The sequence below is a fragment of the Nannospalax galili genome, unplaced genomic scaffold (assembly GCF_000622305.1).
Source record: "Nannospalax galili isolate Female #2095 unplaced genomic scaffold, S.galili_v1.0 scaffold1491, whole genome shotgun sequence".
Lineage (NCBI taxonomy): Eukaryota > Metazoa > Chordata > Mammalia > Rodentia > Spalacidae > Nannospalax > Nannospalax galili.
Window position 1 is genome coordinate 175,501 of NW_008329129.1, and position 24,855 is coordinate 200,355.

The 24,855-nt window shown below is 40.6% G+C and overlaps 1 protein-coding gene across 4 annotated transcripts in view; it reads left to right on the plus strand.

Annotated features, from left to right (window-relative positions):
- Positions 1–24,855, plus strand: part of Klhl2 (kelch like family member 2) — a 142,521-nt gene that overhangs the window by 68,204 nt on the left and 49,462 nt on the right. For all 4 annotated transcript variants that reach the window (XM_008831493.3, XM_029562650.1, XM_029562644.1 and 1 more), the window contains one exon: positions 571–733. In XM_008831493.3, the coding sequence (XP_008829715.1) occupies positions 571–733 (163 nt within the window). The remainder of the gene's footprint in view (positions 1–570; positions 734–24,855) is intronic.

Sequence of the window (24,855 nt, forward strand, 5' to 3'; positions counted from 1 at the left end):
GGATACCCTGGAACTGGAGTTACAGACAGTTGTTAGCCACCATATGGGTGCTGGGAACTGAACGCAGGTCCTCTCCAAGAGTGACCAGTGCTCTTAACTGCTGAGCCTTCTCTTCAGCTTCATAATTTGTGTTTTTAAAATTCAAATGAGGGCTGGAGAGATGGTTCAGGGGGTAAAGGTGCTTGCCACACAAGCCTGGCACCCTGAGTACACGCAAAGGTGGAAGGAGAGAACTGACTCCACTGAGTTATCCTCTGATCTCCACATATGGACTGTGGCACCCCCCCATACACATATAACACATATGCATGCTATCAATAAATACAGTAAAAATTCAAATGAATGGCTTACCAAATGAGCCATTAATATAATATGTGATACCTCTTTCGTTCTTATGACTGAGGAGACCTTTGAAGAATCATCACCATTTTTATAGTAGTAATGCTTTTCATGCCTATGGAATATGTGGGTGTGGACTGTGATCTGTGGCTGGTACCCTAGGTGGCAATGGTAAGGAGAAACAGTGGTTGCCCCGCCCATTGCCTAAGTGTCTTTGCTTGTGTGTTGCAGGTCCTCCTTCCAGCCGCTGGCCTGTTACAGTTACAGGATGTGAAGAAGACGTGTTGTGAATTTTTAGAATCCCAGCTTCACCCTGTCAACTGCTTAGGCATCCGGGCTTTTGCTGATATGCATGCATGCACAGACCTCCTGAATAAGGCCAACACATATGCAGGCAAGTGAAACAGACCTCAACAGAGTTTTAGACTGGTGGGGATCAAAGCCTTCTGATCCAGTATGATTCCACGGGCATGAAACCCTGAGTTTGATCCCCAGTGCTGTAGAAACCAGGTGGTGGTGATGCATGCTTGTCATTCCGAGTATGGAGGTTGACGATGGTGAGGAGTTTAAGGCTATCACTCTAGTGAGTTCAAGGCCAGCCTGGCATACATGAAACCCTGTCTCCAAAAAATGGAGGGTGTGCAACTGTAAATTTATATTGGTGCTTAATAACAGGATAGCTTGTTTCATGCAAATAGTGAATCCCTAAGTGTTTTTCTTTCAAATGAATAGGCATGTAAGAAAATATATGCATATGAGATTCAATTATTTTTGTCTTTATGTTTTATACTTTTTTCTTATATCCATGGAAACAATTTTGTGACTTAAAAATCTTCAAAACAGAAAGACTCATTGTTTTTGCAATGAAATCTTGATATGTGGGTGGAGCAGAAAGGTGGACCCAGATATGGCATCTGTGTCTGTAGACATGAGTGCAGTGACCTCCTCCTGTGGCATCCCTAAGAGACACTCGTGGCTGCTGTCAAGGAGCCATTTGTCACTGTGACAGCTGTGTAGGCTGCTCAGACCAACTGCCTGTCCTTAGAGAGAAGACAGATGGTTGTTAGTTTTTTGGATGGAACTAAGATTCATAAAATAAGCTTATAACCTATTGTCTTTCACTTTATAAACATTTAAAAATACATATTACAAGTGACTATTAGTAACTTTAGATTTTTCAAAAGTAAATACTTTTATTCTTTGAGAATTTCATAGTGTATTTTGACCATATTCATCCCCAACTGCTCCCTTTAATTCTCCCCAATCTACCCCCCACCCCTACCCTACCACAAGCATCATGTCCTCCTTTTTTATTTTTTTATTTAATAGTCCATTGACTACAGTTTGTGCTATCCACATACTTCCGGGTGATAGGGCCCTCCACTGGAGTGTGGTGGACCTACTAGCATGTACACCCTGAAAGAAAACAACTGATTCTCCCTCCTGCAGAAGCCATCAGCTGCCCATAGCTCCTCAGTTAGAGGTGGGGATTCCTGACCCCACCCTTCCTCCATGCTGGAATGTTTACTGGCTTGATCTTGTGCAGGCAGCCACAGGTACTGTGGGCTCCTGGGTTCTGTGGTCCTATCATGTCAGAAGACACTGCTTTGCTCCTGTCCTCAGTGACCTCTCGTTCTTACAATTTTTCTGCCCCCTCTTCTGCAGTGGTCCCCGAGCCTTGGGGAGGGAGGGGATATAGATGTCCCATTTATGCCTGAGCATTCCACAGTCACTTATTCTCTGCACTTTGACCAGTTGTGCATTTCTGTATTAACCACAGTCCACTAATGAGAGGTCTGACAGCTGCGCTAATGTACAGATAGAGAGATGTGAATTTAGAGGGCAGTTTGCTGCTATGTCCATTTGACAATAATAGTAGTAGGTTCACCCCTGGGACCTGTGAATTCTCCAGCCATGGGTTCTTGGCCAGATTTGCACTACCACACGTGTGTCTCCTCCCACTTAGAAGGCCTTAAGTCCAATCAGAAAGGTATTGGTTAACCCCCAAATTTCCTAGCATTATTGAACCCATGGGCATATCTTGCATGCCGGTTTCTAACCATCTTTCTGGTACAGAAACCTGATGGAAGCTGCAGTCTATTATCTACTCACAAAACTCCTGCCTCAATAGGAGCAGTCTTTACAGAAGCTTCCACAGTAACTGCCACCTTGTTTTTTTTTTTTTTTTTTTTTTTTTTTAAACTCACTGTAGCCCCAGCTGGCCTGGAACTTGCTATGTAGACCAGGCTGGCCTTTCATATTGAGCTGTTTTTTTGAAAGATACTCACGTATCTGCACCCTTGTTTTTTTTTTTTTTTTTTTTTGTGAAACAGGGTCTCATTATGTAGCCCAAGCTGGCCTTGAATTTGCAGCTATTCTCCTGTCTTAGTATCCCAAGTACTGGGGTTACAACAAATGTGCATCACCAGTCCTAGCTAACCACTGCCTGTTTCTTTTTTCCCCTAATATTGGGGATTGAACCCAGGGCCTTGCACTAGGTAAGCTCTCTTGCATTATGCTCTATCTCTAGCCCTTTATTTTTGTTAAGACAGTCTCACTAAGTTGGCTAGGCTGGCCTTCAACTCATGTAGCCCAGGCAGGCCTCAAACTTGTAATTCTCCTGTTCAGCCTTCCCAGTAGCTGAGAGTATAGGTGTGTGCCACTGCATCTGGTTACCACTGCCCTTTTTAGGGGGCGAGGGGATTGTTAATGCAGTGTAGGCTGGCCTTGAATTTGCTATGTAGCCTAGAACTTCTGATCTTCTGCCCCAGCTCACCAAATGCTAGGATTTCAGATGTGAGCCACCGTGCCCAGCTCCCCCAGCTGTCAGATGCAGGAGCCCCTTTTCTAAGCTCTGTTTCCTTTAGTGAAACAGAATCTAATCTTCTAATGAATGAAAGAGTGAAGGAGTGTTTGGTACATAGATCTGTGTGACGGTGAGTGGGGGATATAGAACACTGGCGGGAAGTAAACCTAGAATATCTAATGCATTTACTAAACAAATAATAGTTCACATTAGGTGGTTGAAAAAATTCCTCAGTTTCAGTAAAGTATAACATGGGTCAATAAACTTGAGCTGAATGGATATCTTTGGTGGCAGTGGTGGTGGTGGGGTTTACCTGATGGCCTTTATAAAGTGTTTTTGAGTGGAAGTATAATCTGAGTTCCTGGAAGCTGACATATGTATGAGCTTTTAGACCCCATCCTTAAGTAAATTTCAGAATACCTAAACATGCAGTATATTCAAAACCTTTTGCATAGTGCGAGGCTTTGAGGAAAAGCCAGAGTCTTTCCATTCATTGATGCGTTCCTCTGTCATCCGTTACCTTCTTCAGCTAAGTGGGGAAGATGCCTTACTCACGCAGTCTCTGTTAACTGCTAGACTTAGTAATCTGTCTTTAAGCACTTTACATGAAGAAATCCAAGGAGGCTGGTATATACTGGGGAACTTTTTTTCTTACATAAAGCAGTCATTATTTAATCTCTCTCTTGAGCTGCAGCTTGTCTCCATGGAGCTTAATAAATGTTGACTGTTAATGTGTGGGAAAGGTACCTGGGGAGAGAGTAGATTAATGCAAGAGATGTGAAAAATAAAATGTGGGAAGTTCTTATGCCGACTAGACCTCCTAAGCCAGTTTTTCTTATCAGAACCAATTCATCACTTGCTGTCTTCCCAGGAGGTAATTGGATTTTATTATTATTATTATTATTTTGGTTTTCTTAAAATCATAGATTTATTTTCACATTCTACAGACTCTGAAAAAAAATTCCAGCAGAGTTAAAACATTTCTGTATCTTACTTTGTAGAGTCCTTCATAATTATGTCAAGATTTGTTTTTTTGAAAAAATGGTTTTCTGCAACATTGCACTGAAACGTGGATTCTTCATTTTTAATGTACTGTATTTTAAATCATAGTCTAGTTTCAAAGATGACATTGCTTTTATATCATGCTGCTGGATTTTATATTTGCTTGACTTTCTTAGGTTTATAGGAAACATTTTAAAGACATCTTTTATTATGAAAAATTATAAATACATACAAAAGTAGGAGAGTACTAATAATCTAGCCGAAAGAATTGTCAACCCAAAGTTAATCTTTCACCCAACTTTTCCCTTCTCTTTTTGTTTTGTTTGTTTTGTTTTTTTGAATTTTTGTAAAGTTGGCTTTTCTTTTTTTGTTGTTGTTGTTTCCTATTTAAAATTTTTATTGAGCTTTTAAAATTTCATACATTTCCCACTCAAATTCAGACCTCCTCCCCCATCTATGCCACCCCCTATGTCCCCCACCAAACCCTATGCACTCTGCCGTATATGCTGAGTCCTATTCATTCAGGTGTTTGTACCCAAAAGTCCTTTAGTGTAAATGCATCCACTGGAGTCTAGTCAGCCCATCCAGTGGTCCTATGTAAGTCATACTCTCCTTCACCCAGCAGCAATCAATCTCAAATAGTTCTCAAACTAGTGCTGGGCCACCACCTATTTCTCACCTCCCCTTTGGGCCCTTGTTTAATGGTTCTGTTGTTATTTTTTATATATAAACCTTTTAAAATTTTTTATTGAGTTTTTATGCATTTCATATAATAGATCTTAATCAAATTTAGACCCCCTCCCCCATCATCCAAGCCTCCCTCAGAGGCCTCCCCCTCCCAGATTTCATGCATACTTTTTATATATGTTAAGACCTATCTGGTCAAGCATTTGTACTCAGAGGTCCCTTGGTGCAAGTGCCTCCACTGGAGTCTAATCAGCCTATCTAGAGTCACTCCCTTAAAGAAGGTCTACTTTCCCACACCTCACAGTAATTAGTTACCAATAGTTCCTTGCCTAAAGTTGGGGCCTGCTGCCCATTTCCCCAGTTCTGTGTTGAGTATTTGCCAGGTTGAGTCAGCATGCGTCTTGTGCATGCTTGTCACCATTGTTACAAATTCATATGAGCAAGTTCCCAGAGGTCTGAAAGCCTCTGTTTCCTTATGTTTGTGCACCAACCCTGGCTCTTTCCATCTTTCCATCTCCCTCTTCCAAAGTGATGCCTTAGCCATTGATAGGTGAGGTTTAATATGGGAGTCCTATCCAGGGACACACAGTCTGCAGTCTCTTACTCTCTAAAACTTGGCCAATTGTGGTCTTCTGTGTGTACCACATTCTGCTGTATGAGGAAGCTTCACTGGTGAGAGATGAGGGATGTATTACCATTCTCTCTACCCGCTGTTCTGCTATGTTCCATGAACCTTAGTTGTAGAGGTTCCACTGTAGATGTGTCACTGGGCGTCTCTCAGACACATATTCTCTGTGTGTGACCAGTTGTGGAACTCTGTAATAGCCTCCATCTGTTGCAAAAAGAAGCTGCTTTGATGAGTGGTGTATGGTAGACTTGTCATCGTATTAGGTAAGTCTGTGGCAGCAGATCAGAAGGCCAAGCTATACAAACCTTTTAAAGAAGACCAGTCTATATGTAGAAAGTCCTAAGTCTACAGTTTGATGGATTTTATGCCTCCTCATGTTATTTTGAAGTAATTGTCATATTTCAACCATATAGTTTTAAACAAATACACATCTTTGGTGTATTGATAGTTGGTTGCAGTCACTTCCTAAAATAGAATCCAGAATAATACTAACAAACCAGTTGCTCTTCACAATGAGATTCTGTCATTGTTGTTCTGTCTTTAGTGAATAGGAAACAGGACAGGAAGGAACCCAAACAGGAAGCTGTTCCTAACTCTCCCTTTCAACTTTAAGCAAATAATTGATTGTTAGTGTGTTTATCTTCAAGCACATGTCCAAAACATGTACCCAAACTCTGAAGTTACTTTCAAGTCAAATCATACAGCAAAGGAAAAGATTTGAGAGAATAAAGCACCATAGCACAAGAAGTTGGCATCTCCTGTTCCTTACCAAAAGCCCTAAGTAGGCCTGTGATAGCTTATTTAGACACAAAAAAGAGGAGTCAGATATGGTGATGCATGCCTGTAATCCTAGCACTTGGCAGGCTGGTGGCAGAGGGTCTCCAGTTCCAGGGCAGCCTAGGCTATGCATTGAGCCTTATCTCCTTCTCCCCTAAATAAGAGGAAATGAAAATAGCAATGATTACTTATGTACCTATACCAGTACTATATATCAGTATATACACACACACACACACACACACAACTATATATGTACCTATATCAGTACTTAGGTACCTACACTACATGTTAGAGATACATGAAGAGAGGGAGAGAAGGGATAGGTGAGGAACAATTGCACAGACATAGTAAAAAAATTGAAGTGCTGAATTGAAATCTCTCCTACAAACTCCTGCTTGCTTTTCGTAACGCCAGCCTTCCTGAGGTGCTTTCATGCCTTTGACAGCATGGTGCTGATGCCATAGCCTGTAAACCAGCGACAACAGCAGGCCACCAGACCTACTCGGCCACCAGACCAGTCACTTGAACTTGAAGCGAGGTGTTCTGAACTGCGTCAGCCTTACTGCTGGCTCTTCTGTGGTTATATTCTCAGCTGAAAAGCTGTATGAAATTATTTTTTAAGTGGTTTTTTTTTTTGTGGTCTTTTTGAGACAGGGTCTCCTGTAGCTCTAGCTGGCCGGAACTCACTATGTAGACCAGGCTGGCCTTGAACTCATGGAGATCCGCCTGCCTCTACCTCCCGAGTGCTGGGATTAAAGGCATGTGGCACCATGCCCAGCTTTATTTTTTAAGTTTTTTAAGAATGGAATTTTGGCTGATCTTGGTGGTGCATGCCTTTAATCTCAGCCCTCAGGAAACAGAGACAGGCAGATCTCTGTGAGTTCAAGACTAGCCTAGTCTACATAGTGAGTTCCAGACTAACCAGAGATACATAGTAAGATTCAAAAAGAAAAGAAAAAGAAAGGAAGAACATTTTGGCTGAGGATGTATAGCTTAGTTGGTAGAGTGCTTGCCTAGCATGCATGGAGCCCTGGATTCCTCCAGCACTGATTAAACTTGGGTGTGGTGATGCATACCTTTAATCTAAGCACTCTACAGGTAAAGGCAGGAAGATGAGAACCTCATGGTCATCCTAAGCTAAATTGGAATTCAAGACCAGCACGAGCTATGGGCAGAGGGCCCTCAATCTTACCTGAGGACTGATTGACAGCTGATCACTGCTGGGTGAGGAGAGTTGATCTCGTTAAGGGAGTGATGCTAGATAGATTGACCAGGCTGCAGTGGATGAACCTACAACTGAGGGACATTTGGGGACACAAACTTGATTCTATAGGACTTAACATATATGACAGAATGCATGAAATCTGGTGGGGGGGTTGCAGATAGGAGAGGGGGTCTAAATATGATTCAGATATACTGTATGGAATACACAAAAATTCAATAAAAAGTACGTATTAAAAAAAAGAAAAGAAATAAAGAAAAAAGTGTTTTGGGGAAGCTGGGGAGATGGCTCAGCAAATAGGGGCACTTGCCACCAAGCTTGACAGCCTGAGTTTAATCCCTAGGACTCACGTAGCAGAAGGAGGGAGCGGACTCCCCCACGTTGTCCCCTGGCTTCCGCATGCTTCCCATTGCACAGCTATGTCTCCCCTCCCCCCAGTAAACAAACACACATTTTTAAAAAGTCTCAGTGAAATCCATTAATTGGTATAATTAATATGGATTAATAATAATAAAATATTTTTTAAAGTGAAGAATTTACCATAAACTCACCTATTGACTTATTAGAAGAATGCCAGTTTGTGGGACTGTTCTCATATTTTTTAGGTGGTATCAATATTTGAAACATTTTTCCAATCAATGAGATCTTTGCTTTTAAAACAATTTTTGGCAAGTCAGACATGAAAAGGAGCTAAAAATGGAACTCATCAGTTTAGATGTATTTTTAATCATTCTAACAAAAAAGACACTTTTGGAAATTGGATTTTAATTATAAGTTGAAATATCAACTTTATTTAGCCTTCCTTGCTGATAACCAAACAGTTCTCAGTGGTTGAATTTTAACAGTTTCAAGCAAATTTAAGGGGGAAAAATAATCTCAGACTTATCTGCCTCCCCACACTGGAATTTGGAGAACTGACTTGATGCTAGTTCTAACTGACCTGTGGGGAAATTGGAAATATCATTTTGGAGCTAGTGTTCCAGCTGAAAATCCGATGTTGTTAAGCATTCAGCAACCCACAGTGACAGAACCACTTGTCAAGAAGCTCTCCTCTCCAGGGCTGATGCGCCTGCCTTCAGTTTGTTTCCCATTCGCCCTGTGCTCTTAACTTGTCTATGCATGCCTCCCAAGCACTAAGGGTAGTATTTACCCTTCCCTAGGCACCTCACGCTCTGCTACCTTTTTCTACTAGGTCTGTAAAATGTGCTTTTTCACATGCCCCATTATTTTTATATATGTGCCTTTTCCCTTGTCTTAATGAAGCATTGCTTCCTAACTACATGCTAAGGGCAAAGGTCCTTGAGGCCACTCCTTCCATTTCACAGGAAAGGCCTTGCTCTGTCCTGTCACCAACCTTGGACCTCCACTGGCTGTTTGCTGGCATCTTCTGTATTCTCTCTGTCACCCATTTTCTCTTTGGACTTCAACAGTTTACTGCCTTTACCAGCTGTGTTATTTTTTCTTCCATACTCTGTTCCTCCTGACATCTTCAACTTCAGAGTCTCTAATGTTGGCACACTTGAGGATCCTCTTCATAGTTCCTCATCTTTCCTTCATGGATTCATTGTCACCTCAGACCACAATTCCAGAGCAAGTCAAACCTCATTAATTCTTGGAATCCTGCACTGACCATATTCCTACATTTTTATTCTCTAGTATTTTTTCAAAACTCTGTGGTCTCTGATCCCATTTCTCCCATAAAACTCATGGATGTTTGCCTTATGCCTAGTGGTCATTCACTTCAAAGTCACCCTCTGTGCGGTGCGTAGTACCTGAGCTATTGTGACAGATAAGAAATACATTTGATGTGCTTTCCCTTTGTCATAAGCAGTTATAGTTGGGTGATAGTAAACTCTCATCTGAACTAAATACGTTTGGATTATTCCTTATTCTCTATAAAGTGGTTCTTTGTCGCTTTGCTTTTCTTCTTTTCTCTTTTCTGAGACAAAGTCTCTCTATGTAGATGACGCTAGCCTCGAACTTGTGCTTGTTCTCCTGCCTCGGCCTCTCAAGTGCTAGGATTACAGACTCTGCCACCACACCTGGTTCAAAGCAGTTCTTATAAGATTTTATTCTGTCAAAATTTTACTTCAGTGATGTGCCTTCTAAATTTAGGCTAGCAATCAGAATAAACTGTGACTTGAATGCTGCCCCCTTGAAAGAAACTGTGTTGAGTGAGCGATTTTAATACTGATCTGACTAGCCTTGACTACGTGGTGTACATACTAAAGAAGAGATGCTGATGATTCAAAGGTCTAATGCAGTGTTAATTGACTGATACAGAAGCTTCTGACTCTGGAGAATGTCAGCACTTGTATAACACTTCTTACCTGAATTCATACTGACTTGAATGAAGCTTCCTAAGAGAATTAATCAGTTTTGCATTTTTTGAGCCCACTATGGCCTTCTTTTATCTTATTAAACTACATGTAATCTCTGTTCTGCTTTGCTGACTAGTTTTCTGACAGAGATGACTTAGCTGTTTTCAGGTTTCACCAAAACTCTGCTTTAATAGAACTGATGGACAAATATATGTGAGCCCCCTCTTCCCCCGGCAGAGATTGAGAATTAAGGAGTCACAGTGTTAGCACTTGTAGGAACTCCAGCATCTGTCTAGCCTGACACTTATTTTATCAATTGGGAAAATGAAGATCAGGTTGGTATTTCTTTTCCCCAAAATGCTTTGTCTGTCAGGGGTGAGCTATTTGTAGATGAAGGTGCACATACATACAATCATGGAAAAATGCATATGTATGTTGCATATTATATATTGCAGTGTATATACCTACTATGTACAGCATGCTAATGGCATAGTCTGATTGGAAGTTATGACCTGTTGCCATTATGTTATTTGTTCAGAGAAAAATAACTAATTATTAAATGCCTGCGGGCTTTTTCTAGTGGTGAATAGCAAACTACTCCAGATAAATTACTAATGTCACAGGGAAGCTGTGTGTTGTAAGTGATTTGCTAATATGTGGGTGAAAAAATTGGAAGTGACAGTTGGGGCTGGTAATAAAGTTAAGAACCAACTGAAAACGAAGAGGATTTAAAGGAGGCAAGATAGCAAGTACCGGGGGAGAACCCTGGATATAAGTGTAGGGAACAGATCAAACTCTGAAACGACCCGCTTTTTTGCCTTCATTTGTGGTGGCTGCTTTGCGGATGCACATTTATTGCTCTTATGTGGTAGCTATTAGTTTTTACTGTAGAAACAGGAAGAATGTCTTGCTTTGGGTTTGTGACAAATACTACGCTTGTGGTAGTCAAATTAATTCAAAGGTATTTGGTCCTTAGTTGACAATGTATTCACTGAGAATCAATAATTTAATCATGCCCACAAAAGATATAAGATGATTATCCTACCGTGCTCTTCTGTCCACATCAGACCACAGCCATTATGTTGAGTCATTTCTTCTTTGCTGTGACAAAAATCTTGAGAAAACAACAAAAAAAAGGATTTATTTGACTCATGGTTTAGAGGTTCCAAGCCTGTGGTCAACTGGCTTTGTTGCTTGCGGGGACATGCATGGTGTGGAAAATCATTATGATGGAAGGGCATAGCAGAGGAATGCTGCTCACTTCATGATGGCCAGGAAGCAGAGAGACAGAGAGGAAGGGTTTGGGAGCAAGATACTCTTTTCAAAGATGGATCCCCAGTGACCTCCTTCTTCTATCCAGGTCCTGCCTCCCAACATCCCTTCAGCTATTGATAAATTAATCCATTTATGAAGTTAGGATCCTCATGAACTATTCCCCTTGCAATATCATTAGAACCTATAAACATGAGGTTTCAGGGGACAGGTTTGGATTCCAACTGTAACAGTTATGAAACTGAGTTTGTTTTCAAGTTTCATGTTTTGCGAGAGACTGATAGTTGAGGCCTGAGTTCATAGTTCCATAGTAATGAAAACCCCTAACTGCATTGTACAAGGAGTTTCTGAAAGACTCTAGAGTCTGTAGACCATGGAAAGGACATTTGGAAAATATTATGTGAAATTTTGAAGGCGGTTCATAGGAGATGCTTTAACCTTGTTCTGTAGAATGTGGCAGACAGTGAGTGGGCTGGAGAGATGGCTCAGTGATTAAGAGCACTTGCAGAAGTTCTTGCAGAAGACCTGGCCTCAATTCCCATCACCCACGTCTGGCCTCAATTCCCATCACCCGCGTGGTGGCTAACAATTATTCATAACTCCAGTTTCAAGTGAATCTGATGCTCTCTTTTGACCTCTGTGGGTATTGCATGGCACAGGTGCACTTACATACATACAGACACTGTACTCATACACATAAAATAATGGAATGAGCGGATTGACGATAGAGTCAAGACCCAGAGGAAACACGGAGTGTGAAGCAGACATCTGCAGTTTGATTTCCATTTTGCTGAAGATGAGTTATGTTGAACTTCTTTTTATGGACTTGTTGGCCATTGTGTATAATCTTTGGAGAAATATATATTGACAACCTTTGTTCATGCTTTAATTGTGTTATTTGCTTTTTAGGTTGTTGTTGAGTTGCAGTTATTTTTTATGAGTCTTTTCAATGAATTTTTGTGAAATTCATACAATGTATTTTGATCATATTTAGACCCCCTCCCCTATCTGCACCCATCCTTACTCCTCCCACCCAGTCTCATGTCCTCTAATATATGTGTGTGTGTGTGTGTGTGTGTGTTTGTGTGTGTGTGTGTGTGGTGTTTTCATCCACTTGAGCCTGGTCACCCCACCAAAAGTCTCACCTTGAACAAGACTGACTGTCCCCCTCCCAGCAGCCATTGGTTGCCAATAGTTCCTCAGGTGGGGTTGGGGTTTTTTCCCCACATCTCCACATCTTTGCTGGGATTTGGTCTGGCTTGAGCTTATGTGAGACTTGTGCATGCTCTCAGCATTGTTGTGAGTTCATATGAGTAAGTTTCCGGCTTTCTAAAAAACTCTGTTTCCTTGTGGTCCACCATTACTGGTTCTTATAATCTTTCCACCCTCCTCTTCCACAATGATCCCTGAGCCTTGGGTAAGTTTGATATAGGTGTCCTATTCAGGAATAAGCACTCTGAAGCCTCTTGTTCTCTGGAGTTGCAGGTATTTTTGTGTTCTAGGTACCAAGCCATTACCATACATGATTTACAAATGCCCTTTCCTGTTCCTGGAAGTTTTCATTAGTTTTTTATATTCTTGTGCATATTGCTCTACCTCTCCCTTACACAGGGAGCTAGCACATTACACATACTGGTCTATGACTTGCTTTCATTTTTATTTAGTTGACAGTATTTCCTAAAGCTATTTTTTTTTATTATGGGCTTCCCTTCTTTTTAATATGTACAGGCTATTCCATTTCATAGCTGTATTATACTTTGAACGAGCCTACTATTGAACTTTTAAAATAACTGATATCCATGTTCCTACCATGTACAGGGCTCTAGATTTGAGTCCCAATATCACAAAGTTCTAAACCCCCCTCCAAGAAAATAGTGAGGCACTGGATAACTTGTAGTGTGTCATTTCATAAATGGTCGTGTATATTTGTGGGATGAGATTTCAAAATTACTGTCTGTAGAACTCATGCCAATTTAGTCTCTAGCCAGCAGAATGAAATAACTCACTAGTTCATGGCAGAAATTTTCAGTTTATTTACTTACTTATTTATTTATTTATTGTGGATGTGTATGGGTGCACTCATGCCTCATCCAGCATGCATGTGGAAGTCAGAAGACAAAGGGCTTCTTTGTAGCCCCACCTGGCCTGGAACTCATTATGTAGACCAGGCTGGCCTTGAACTCACAGACATCTGCCTGCCTCTGCCTTTCAAGAGCTGGGACTATAGGCATGCACCACCATGCCTGGCTAATTTTCAGTTTTTTAAAATATTCTGGTCTCCATGGTTTTGTAGCTTGAGGCTAAGAGAAGAAACGTTCAGTCATTCAATTTTTCTTAGTAGTGACACTGGTATAAGATCATTTAATACTATGAGGTCAGCACCGGAGAGACAAAGCATTTGGATCAAGAACATGTAAAGTGACATGAGCAGCAGTAACCTTCCTGTCCATCCAGTTTCCATCCAGACACATTTTCAGTTGTTTTTTGATGTCTGTACATTTGCATATGTGTATTAGAATCTTACAAGTGAGAATTACCACTGTTATGCCATATTCATACGTGTGTGTGTGTGTGTGTGTGTGTGTGTGTACATGTGCTCATGCATTAGTGAAGTAGCTTGCCTTATGGTGAGAGTCTCACATGAATTTTCTATAATTGTGATTTTATCTCATCATCTCAATCACAGCTCAGATGTCCAGGAAAGTCCCTTTAAGGATACATTTTTAGGGTTACCTGTTTCCATGACAGTTTTGTGTAATCCCTTTTCCCTTTTCCCGTTTGCCTTTAAATGGTTCATACAACCCGGTTTTCCTTAACAAATATATAATTAAGCTCTTAGCCTTGAAAATGATAAGATTTGCTTGCTTTTGTTTTTTGTCTTTTTGAGACAGGGTTTCCCTAAAGCTCCAACTGGCCTGGAACTCTCTATGTAGACCAGGCTGGCCTTGAGCTCACAGAGATCCACCTGCCTCTGCCTCTGCGTCCTGAGTGCTGGGATTACACCCAGCAAGATTTGCTTCATTTAAAAAAGTAAATTATTGGAGCTGGAGAGATGGCTCAGCAGTTAAGAACACTGACTGTTCTTGCAGAAGACCTGGGTTCAAATCCCAGCACCCACATGGCAGCTAACAACTGTCCGTAACTCCAGTTCCAGTGGATCCGATAGCCTCATCTGTCCTCTGCCAGCATCGCACGACATGGGTGCACTTACCTACATGCAGGCAATATACATAAAATAAAAATAAATCAAATATTTTTTAAAAAGTAAATTATTCCGTGTGTGTGTGTGTGTGTGTGTGTGTGTGTGTGTGTGTGTGTGTGTATGCAGGTCAGAGGACAACTTTGTAGGGTTAATTCTCTCCATCTTTCTGTAGGTGCTGGCAACTAGACTCAGGTTGTCAGGCTTTTACCACATTGACCTCTCGCGCTAGCCTTTGCTTCGTTTACTTAAAAAAAAGGTTTGTTTGTTTACTTGTCTCTGTGTGACTGTGTGTACATAGAGGGTGTTGTGCCTGTAACCATGGAGACCAGAAGAGGCCATTGACTATCTTCTCTGTTACTCTCCTCCTAGTCTTTTGAAGCAGGGTCTCTCCCTGAACGTGGGGCTTTTGTTTTCATGGCTAGGCTGGAAACCAGCAAGCTCTAGCAGCCTACCTGTCTCTGTCCCCTCAGAACTGGGGTTACAGGCATGGGTATATGCCTGACTTGTATGTGGGTGTTGGGATCTAAACTCTGGATGTGATTGTTGCTCAGCCAGTGATTTTATCTTCTGAGACATCTCTAGCTTTATTTATTTATTTATTTATTTATTTATTTATTTATTTTTGTGTGAATTGATTCAGGAATGGATAACTCAGGCTGGTCTTTATAAACAATGTTCTAGCAAGGTTAAAGATTTTGGGCTAAACCATGTGGTTCAGGCTTTGCAAATGTTACCAGGAGAAAGTATCTGACCTGTATGACTGGGTAAGGCCTAGTGTTCACTGACCATCTATTGGAAAACTATTGAAAATTGTAAACTATACATTACCAACATCTTTTGCCTTTTTTAACTTTTACAAAAACTTTATTGAGAATTTCATACAGGCATATAAAATGTTTTGATCAAATCCATGCCTTCTTTTTGCTACTCAAAATTCCCCCTTCTGAAGAGGTAACCCTAAAATCTTTTAAGGATTACATAAGAGCTACCAGATACTTTTGAAATTTTTGGACATTGGAACAGAGTATGTTGCTAAGAGGCCCAAGGCCATTGTGACTTTTAGCAAAGAAACTGGCTACTTTTCTTTGGGGTCTTTTTTACACTAACTGCCTAGCCAATTCCTATTCTTTTTCTTTTGAATGCTTTATTTAGTAGAATTTTTATCATTTCAAAAGAGTCGTAAACTCAGAGCCCAGATGAAGTTGCTTCTCACTAAAGAACTACATAGAATAATTATGAAAAAACATAAATTTATAATAAAAAATGTTCAAACACTGAACCATGAAATGAAATACAACTTTACTTTCAAGAGTAAACTATTAGGGTACTTTTACTGATATGGCAGAATATTCTGTAAACTGGGCATTAGTGAGGATGCTGAAGATACTCTCTTTTCATGGTATAATCTGTGTTCCCACTTTCTTCCCATTCCTACCCCTAATCATTCTTAGTCTTCTGACCCATGGGAAAACGAACTAGTCCACATAACCAAATGTTATATTTCCTTCAAGTGCTTCGGCTTCCCATTGAAAGCTGTCTTCTTCTCACTGAACTTAATTCCAAATAATAATAACACCTTTCTTCTTGCTTCACATGAACTGCAATTTAAGTTTTCTGAAGACTAGTCTGTACTACTAAATGAATTGGTTATTCAATACTGATTGATTCAGAGAAAGAAGGGAGATTTAAGTCTCTTGTTTATTATACTTGACATGAGAAGTCTTCGGGTATGGGGCTGGAGAGATAGCTCAGCGGTTAAGACCACTGGCTGTTCTTGCAGAAGACCCAGGTTCGAATCCCAGCACCCACATGGCAGCTAACAGATGTCCATAACGCCAGTTCCAGGGGATCTGACAGCCTCTTCTACCCTCCGTGGGCATTGCATTGCATGGGTGCACTTACTTACATGTAGGCAATACAAATAATAAAATATTAAAAAAACTAAAATTAAAAGAAAAGTCTTCAGGTATAGGACTATATAAATGGTATTTGTATTAACATTTTAAACTCCTGATTATTGTTTTTATTCTAAATTGAATGAAGTTCAAAGTGACACATGATGCAGCATTATAAGAATTGTTAATGATGGAAGCAGAATCTAGCTATGGAAATTGGTTCTCTCCATCATATTAGGAATTGGAAGGAGAATGACAGGAAGCAGGGCAGAGGCTCAGGCAAGCTACTTGCTGGACAGCCACTGCAGGAACCAAGGCCTACAGTTTGTTCAGCCTTCGCTGAGCATGGCATTGGCTGTGAAACTCGGGATGTAGGTTCTGGTTTCCTTTCACCTTCCTTTTTTCTTCTGTAGATGGAGATCACCCTCCACTTTTCCTGTTTTGTTTTGTTTTTGATTTTGTCTTGTTTTTGTCTTTTTGACAGGGTCTCCCTAGTCCCAGCCTGCCTGGAACTCACTATGTGGACCAGGCTGGCCTCTATCTCATAGAGATCTGGCTGCCTCTGCCTCCCCAGGACTGGGATTAAAGGCTCACAGTACCACACCCAGCATCCTCTCCACTTTTCCTAAAAGGTAGAAAAGAGCCCATTTGGCATAATGAACTCCTAACTGCACAGAGTTAACTCAGAATCAGTCCAGTAGAGGATTTCTCCTCCAGGTGTAGTTAGGTAGTAATTTCTATATCACTGTTGTTCTCGAGGAGTTTGAAAACCATGCACAAGCTACACACTTCCTTCCATTTGTGAAATTCAGTCATGGAAGGTAGAGTGAGCATCAGTTACATTTTAGAAAATCTTACAAGGATGATATGGGAAATTAAAATTAAAATCACACAATATTGACTCCTTATGTAAATCTACCATTTATATATTAGCCAATTGATATTTTACATCAAATTGATTTAAATTCTCATCAAACAAATATAATGTACAAGAATTATCCTTATATATGATTTTGCCTCTAAAACTGAAAATGTGGCAACTTTCTCAGCTAAAGTTCAAAACTGGGACAGTGGTATACTCCAAATGCTCTACAACTGGCCTGTGATGAAGAATGCACAACCAATAGAATGTGGTTAAGGAGATGAAACTTTTGCAAACGTAACCAGAACCTCTAGTCACTGTCTGAGTGAATCAATGGAGATTCTTTTGGGTAGTCCTGCAGGTTAGCAGATAAACTCTTTAGGGAAGGTTGCAAGTCTTCTCTACAAGAACAAACTCCCAGCGGGAGAGAGGCTCTCCTGAAGAAGTCATTCTGTGTATCACCTCTGAAGACAAGTGGCATGTCAGAACTGAGGACCTCATTCCAATAACGATACAGAGCTGAATTCTGTCTACAGCATGAATGAGCCTGAAAGGGGACCTGAAGGCCCAGGTAAAAATTCAATCTGGCCAACACCTTGATTGCAGCATCACTGAGATTCTGCAGAGAGGCCCCATTTAAACCATCACTGGTTCACAGTGATGACTTTTCTGTGAACCATTGATTCACACAAACTCTGGATAATAAATGAGTGTTCTTTTAAGCCCACATGTTTTTGATAGTTTGTTACACAGAGAAGAAAACGAATACAACTGATGATATTAAACTGCCGATTTAGGATTCACAGTTTGCATTAAATAGACGCATATTAGGTGGAGAAATGCCATCCCTGCACCCCCTTGGTGCATATCAAATGAGTTCCAGCCCGTGGAATGGACCCCTCCTTTCAGATTTTCTGTCTTACATCTCAGTTGAAAGGATCAAAAAGTGACATCATGCTTACTCATTTTACCTCTCAGAAACCCTGTAAGCTCACTAAAATTTCTCAGACATAAAGGTTCTCAGTTAAAACTCCTGAAATGAATGGTCATTAAGACTGTATGAATAGCTGGTTCAGTGGGGTTGGGCCAGCCACAGATAATGTCTTGGAGTTCCCATATCAGGACAAGAATCCTGAACCTCATGGAACACAATCTTGCCCTGCTATTCTGCAAAGCCCAACCTCATGCACTACAAAACATGTACAACTTCACCTTCACCTCAACACACACAGACATACACATATACACCTACATACACACATACATATACATATACATGCTCATAAATAAATGCACACATACACACATATACACTACCTTCATCTTTTTTCTGTATAACCCATATACTCTGCTGATTCTGATTTTCAGAGATGGACATACAAACATGAGTTCACATTCCAAAGCTGAATATACATCATAAAGGAATAAGCATAAAATGTTCCATATAGAAACACTATTTTACTAATATGTGACTGTGTTGTTTACTTGAACATGCATGAAATCAGGATGGCTGCTGCACTGTAGCCCATGACTACATGGGAGCATCACTGAGTGAGATCTCAGATCTATAGTCCCTGCAAAAAAGTTAAACACCAGAAATAGCATCCCAGTTTGTCTCTTACAAACAATGCAAATTAGTGAAAAGCAAGTTACTTAACAGCACAAAGTTGAGACACTAACACCCACCCCACAGTAGGGAGTGGTGTGAAGATTAAATGAGGCAAGATGAGAACAAGTCACAGCTTGTGACAGAACCAAAGTGTGTGCCTGCTCCTTCTGTGCTTTGCTTCAACCAACCTCTTTCTACACAAATTGTTCTTTAGGATTAGAATTTTGTGTATCGTATGTGACCTGTACTTCATATGTGACCAGTACTATGTTCTCATCAAAATAATCACTGTTTTAATTCGTCTAGCCAATGTATAGAGTCACCAAAATGATTGCTATGTTTAAGGGACCAAATACCCCTAACAATCACCCTTAAGTTATATTTTGAAGCTCCTTCCTCTTTACAGTACAATGTTGTAAGTAATTCTGGATCGCTCTAAGCTGAATGGATCTATCAGACACAGAATTATAGCTGAGCAAAAATAAGGAAAATATTCCCAGGGACATTGTCTGTACAATTAAGCTAAGCAGGAACTCTTTAAAGACCTATTTATCTAAAGCATACCTGAGGGGTATGGTTTTGCACCTCAACATCAAATACGTGTGAGAAATAACTAATATTTGTAGTGTGGTTTCAATTTTACAGATTTCTATTTTACAAAGTATAGAAAACGTTGCAAAATCTTGGTAGAGGAAAGGACCCAGCTTTATAGCATATTTACTATAACACAGTCACCATTCTGAGCACCTTTTATACATTTTCTCATCTAGTACCTATATCAGCTTTATGAAAGAAGTATTCACCATTACAGGTTTCCCAAAATAACACAACCCTTGATTATTTCCCAGAACTTGAAGGCAAGACCCTATTGCTGAAGACAGGTTTCCAGTGTGTAAAATAATACAGGAAAAAGTTAAACTTTTTGCTGCAGATTACATACTACTAAGTTATTTGTTTCAATACTTGAATTCAAGACTTGTGATTTCAATCTATGACCTCTGCTTACTGGAGGAAATGCCCATATTTCCTCATGGCCTTAGGTTGTTGATCATCTATGAGCTAGAATAAGAGGATGCATATCTAGGAAACACTTCAGTGCCCCACATCATTATATTAGCATTTCCTTATCTGATTCCTGAAATCTTAGGAAAACAAGATCTATGGCTTCACCTTTACTGCATCACCCTGACAGGGAGTAAATATCACCAGTTTTAAATAGACACTAAGAATCTTCTAAAATAAAATGAAGCATCTATAACTTTGACACACATACAGATAGATGAACAAAGACTGGACTTTTAAGGTAAACCCACCTGAAAGGATAAAGATGTTTCTCTCTGGCTGATGATGAAAGAAAGGTAGACAGAACCAGTGCTTAAACAACTGTACAGACCATAAGTCAGATACTTTTCTTTGCTGATGTGGTAAAATTACCTATATTTGTTCTGTTTGCAAGGAAGCAATATGCATCCTGAGTCAGTACCTTGGAAGGAACTCCACAACTATACAAAACTGAGCCCAAAGCAGGGGACCATGGAGGAAATGATGTGTTTCCCAAAAGCTAATTATGATAAATACAGTAACAGTGAGAGCCGAGCTGAGCAGGAAAGAGGCTGAGGAATCATATATGGAGTGAGGTGGGGAGATATGCTTGGGAAGACCCTTGTTCTTTAGTGGGAAACAGAATGGAGACTGTCACTGTTAACAATGACCTAGGACTAGGACATGTCTGTCCTACTTCAAGCCACAGGACAAAAGCTCTGCTAAATATAGGTCTTGGACTTAAAAACAAATGAGCATATAAATGAAGTGGAGATCACATCCTGGGTAGATTTCAGTACAAGGATCATTAAAATAAAATGAAGATAGTGGGGGAAAGATGGTGGAATGAAAAAGACAGGAACCAGAGGTTTGAGGTCTAGTCAGAATTCTGTTCACCATGGTCTACGCAACCATGAACAGATTAGTTTCTCTTTTTCGTTTCCTTGTGTACATAAAAGGTGTCACAGTAGCTGATGAGCCTTGTTAGCTGAAACCTTTTGTATTTTTATTTAATTTTTGTGTATTTCATACACATCTTAAAGCTCATCTTTATACCCCTTCCCCTTCAGCATACTCCCATAGACGCCCCCCCCCCCCGAATTTCATGCATTCTGTCATTTATGTTAAGGCAAGTTACTATCCCCTGATGTCTTTCAGTACAAACTCAGGCAAAACAAAAGCCCAGCATAGAATGTGGAAATGGGCAGCAGGCCCCAATCTTAGCTGAAGAACTATTGGGCAGCTGATTACTACTGGGGGAGAAAGAGCTGATCTTCTTTAAGGTAAGGGAGTGACGCTAGAGAGGCTGACTAGACCCCAGTGGATGAACTTGCACTGAGGGACATTAGTTGAAATTTTTGTGGACATACAGATGTACAAGAGACTCCCTGAGTTGTGTAAAGGAGGGCTCAGCTCTGCTTTTATTCAGGCCTGTGAAAGAGATTCTGAGGCATCACAAACTCCCACATTGGTAATAAAGACAGCACTCCAACTGCAGAAGGGCTGCTGAGAGGTATCCTCAGATGTCAGTACCCCGCAGAATTTGCTTTAACTCAAGAGATCAGCCCTCTCTAAATTAATGACCATTTGGGGAAGGTTGAATCTAGGTCCTTGTAGTCTGACTAGCAGTAACTCTGAGGGGTCTTCTTATCCTCAGAGCTTGCCACAGCATTGCTCTGGAACTATGTCCAACCAGTTCAGTTTCTCCCTCCACTCATTCTCAGCCCACATCCCAAGGGTACTGCCTAATACCTCCTAATCACTATCCCGCATCTCAGTATTTGCTTCCAAAGGAACCCAACCCATATAATACCCTACATAAAGTCCCATTCTAGATTTCTGCCTCGAATAACAAATGCTACTTGTCCCATGTAAAATTCCATAGAGACAGATCTGCCTCTAAGTCTCACAGTTTCAACACTACTTACATAGTCTAGGTGATTCTTTGTTATGGGAGGCTGTCCTAGTTTGTTTCTTCATTGCTGTGACAAAATACTCTGACCAATACCAACTTGGGGAAGAAAGGGTTTATTTTATCTTATATCTCCCAGGTCACAGTTCATCAGGGAGCCCAAGGTAGGAACTCAGGGCAGGAACCTAGAGGCAGGGGCTGGAGCACAGGCCATGGAGGAACACTGCTTATTGGCTTGCTCCCCTGGCCCTTGCTCAGCCTGCTTTCTTATGCAACACAGGGCCACCTGCCCCGGAGTGGAACCACCCACAGTGGGCTGGGCCCTCCCACATTACTCATCATGAAGATGCCCCTCAGACATGGCCACGGGCCAGTCCAATAGAGGCAATTCTCCAATTGAGGCACCCTCAACCCAGGTGTGTCAAGTTGACACTAAAGCTATCCAGCACAGTGGAGAATGTTTAGCAGTATCTCTGGACCCACCTACCTTCTATTATCACACCATCCTCTGAAGAGGTTACCTAACTTGTGGATAGGGAATCAGGAGGCAAACTGTACTGGCTTCTTCCATGCTGAACAGGGACTCAGGGTGAGGCAATTGGGGTACCCTTTCAATGGGTCTATCTAAAAGACTCCCAAAATTGCATAACTTTTAACTGTAGGGAGAAAAGAGAAAGTCCTTGACCAGGGCCTAGGCAGGGTGAGGCAATTGGGGTACCCCTTCAGTGGGGCTATCTAAAAGATTCCCAGATTTATAACTCTTATCTGTAGGGGGGACAAGAAAGTCCTTGACTGGTGAATAGGAGATGAGAGGGAGAAGTAAAGGCAAGAGTAGTTAGCATTATAAGTTTTAGACAGGGAACTAGAAAAAAGTCAGAACAGGGCAAATTTCAAATGTTCATATGAGAGTCCATTGGAATTTCTTGACTAGAGCTTCCAAAAGCATCTCTCTATTGGGTTCCTCCTCATTTTTCTTTTGTCTGCCAAGGTTGGACTCAAGAGTGATGGATTCAGGATTTGCCTTCAGGTATTTCGATAGCTGTTGGAGTGGTTAGAATCAGTGTCAGTTCCTCTCAAAGGCTTCTAGATGGGGGAGAGAACAAATTTATCCATCATAATTTGACCATCATTTTAGAACAATAGTGGGTTGTCTCCCTTAGCTACAGGTGGGCACTACAGTATTGGAGACCAAAACTTAAGGTCTTACATCTGAGCACAACTTTCTGATTCAGAACAATATCATCAATAAGAAATAATTGGCTAAATAACTTTTTATATGGACTTAAGCCTAACATCTGAGAAGTGTAATCCCTTGAACTCTTAAAGAACTATACTGATGACTTTACTCTTTGGTTATACTTTCCTTTTGGGTGTATAAGACCATAAAATTGGCCCAAATAAATCAATTTATATCTACATTTAAGGTCGTTTGAGGATCTGTTCCTCAGGGGTCACATGTTCTTGGGAGGAGCCCCTGGCTCCTTTCTTTTACCAGTTCCATCTATGTGAAGATAAGTCAAAAGGTCCTGCTTGACCATAGCTGGCCTCACTTGGAAGCATGAATGAAATGTTTCCTCTGAGTTGACTTTCCTCTTTGTAGACTGGACACTTGTTCAAGTTCATCTGGTGGGGACTCCATGGCCTCCCTGAACAAGAGGATAGGTGACTCACCATAGTTACAGGACATTTTGAGAGATATTCCATAGTCCTCTGGAACTTGGTTGGCCTTGGAGGGCAAGGGACAAAAACTGTCCTTTAAGTCCCTCTGACCACATTAGTATAGGCCTCAAACTATGGCTGTTAAACATCCAATAAGGTCATTTCCATCAGTCTGGTACTTTTAATTACCATGTGCTACATAGATAAAGCTTGATTTAAAAAACCAAATGTTTTCAGATAATGATATATTGTGTTCCTTAACTAGTTGGCTAAACTATGACCTTCAAAAATTTAAGATTATGTGTATATTATTTTTGTCTCATCCTTTATATATTGTAACAAATCTATGTAGACCTTCATCGATTGCTTAGGCTTTCTCATTTTTTCTATTTTGGAAAATATCTCCATTCCCATATCCTTTTAATGCCTTTTACATTCTCATTTTCTTTCTTTTTAAAAATAATTATGACATATAATAGCATTAACAAATAAATTTTCCATTTGTTGTAAGAATTCTTTTCCTGGGGATACTAAGCAATGCTTATTCCCTTTGAAGTTTCTTTTGTCAATCCAATGTGTGACTAAAGTTTTACTGAGGAACCAGAGAATTTACTGAGCTTCCTTACTGAGATAACTGAGGGGTTGCTGAGGTGTTGGATGACCTGAGGGTATGCACACTGGAAAGCCTTAACCCAGCATGGGTCATGCCTTCTCTTCCTAGTTTTCCCCAGATTGTATACTTTAGCCTTCCCCAAATCTTGGAGACCATGTGCGATTAGGGCCAAATTACATACAGTTGGCTGGGAAAAGTAGCTGCATACTCTGGTGAGGGTCCAATGATCCTGTTTGCCCCTCCTTTAATGAAGAAGTACAAACGACAACAAGCCCAATTGTGACAATGTTCAGCGATCAGGCACTGCTGAAGTTGTGATGATGGTAGTTATTTCATGCAGAAGAGACTGTTGTACAGCATCATCTTATTAAAAGGACATGGAATTTAAAAGGATTTGGTGCTAGGATCTACAAATGAGGGAGAACATATGTCTTTTATTTTTCTGAGTCTGTGTTCACTTAGTATAATAATTTCTCGATCTATCCATTTACCTGCAAATTTCATTATTTCACCTTTCTTTACTGCTGAGTAGAACTCCATTGTGTAAATATGCCACATTTTTTAAACCACTCATCAGTTGAGGGGCACTTAGGTTGCTTCCATCTCTTAGCTATTGTGAAAAGAGCAGCAACAAACATGGATGTACAAGTGTCTCTACAATAGGACAAGTTCTTTGAGTATATGCCAAGGAATGGGATAACCGGGTCATATGATAGGTACATTTTAGTTTTTTAAGTCTCCCACTCTTTTCCATAGGGGTTGCACGAGTTTGCAATCCCAGCAGCAGTGAATGAGCATTCCTCTTTCTCCACATCCTTGCTAACATTTGTTATCATTTATTCTCTTGATCTTAGCCAGTGAGGTTGGGGTAAGGTGATACCTTAGGGTGGTTTGAATTTGCATTTCCTTAATTACTAACTATGTTGAACACTTTTTGAGATGTTTCTTAGCCATGTTTATTTCTTCCTTTGAGAACTCTCTGTTTAGATCTTTAGCCCATCTTTT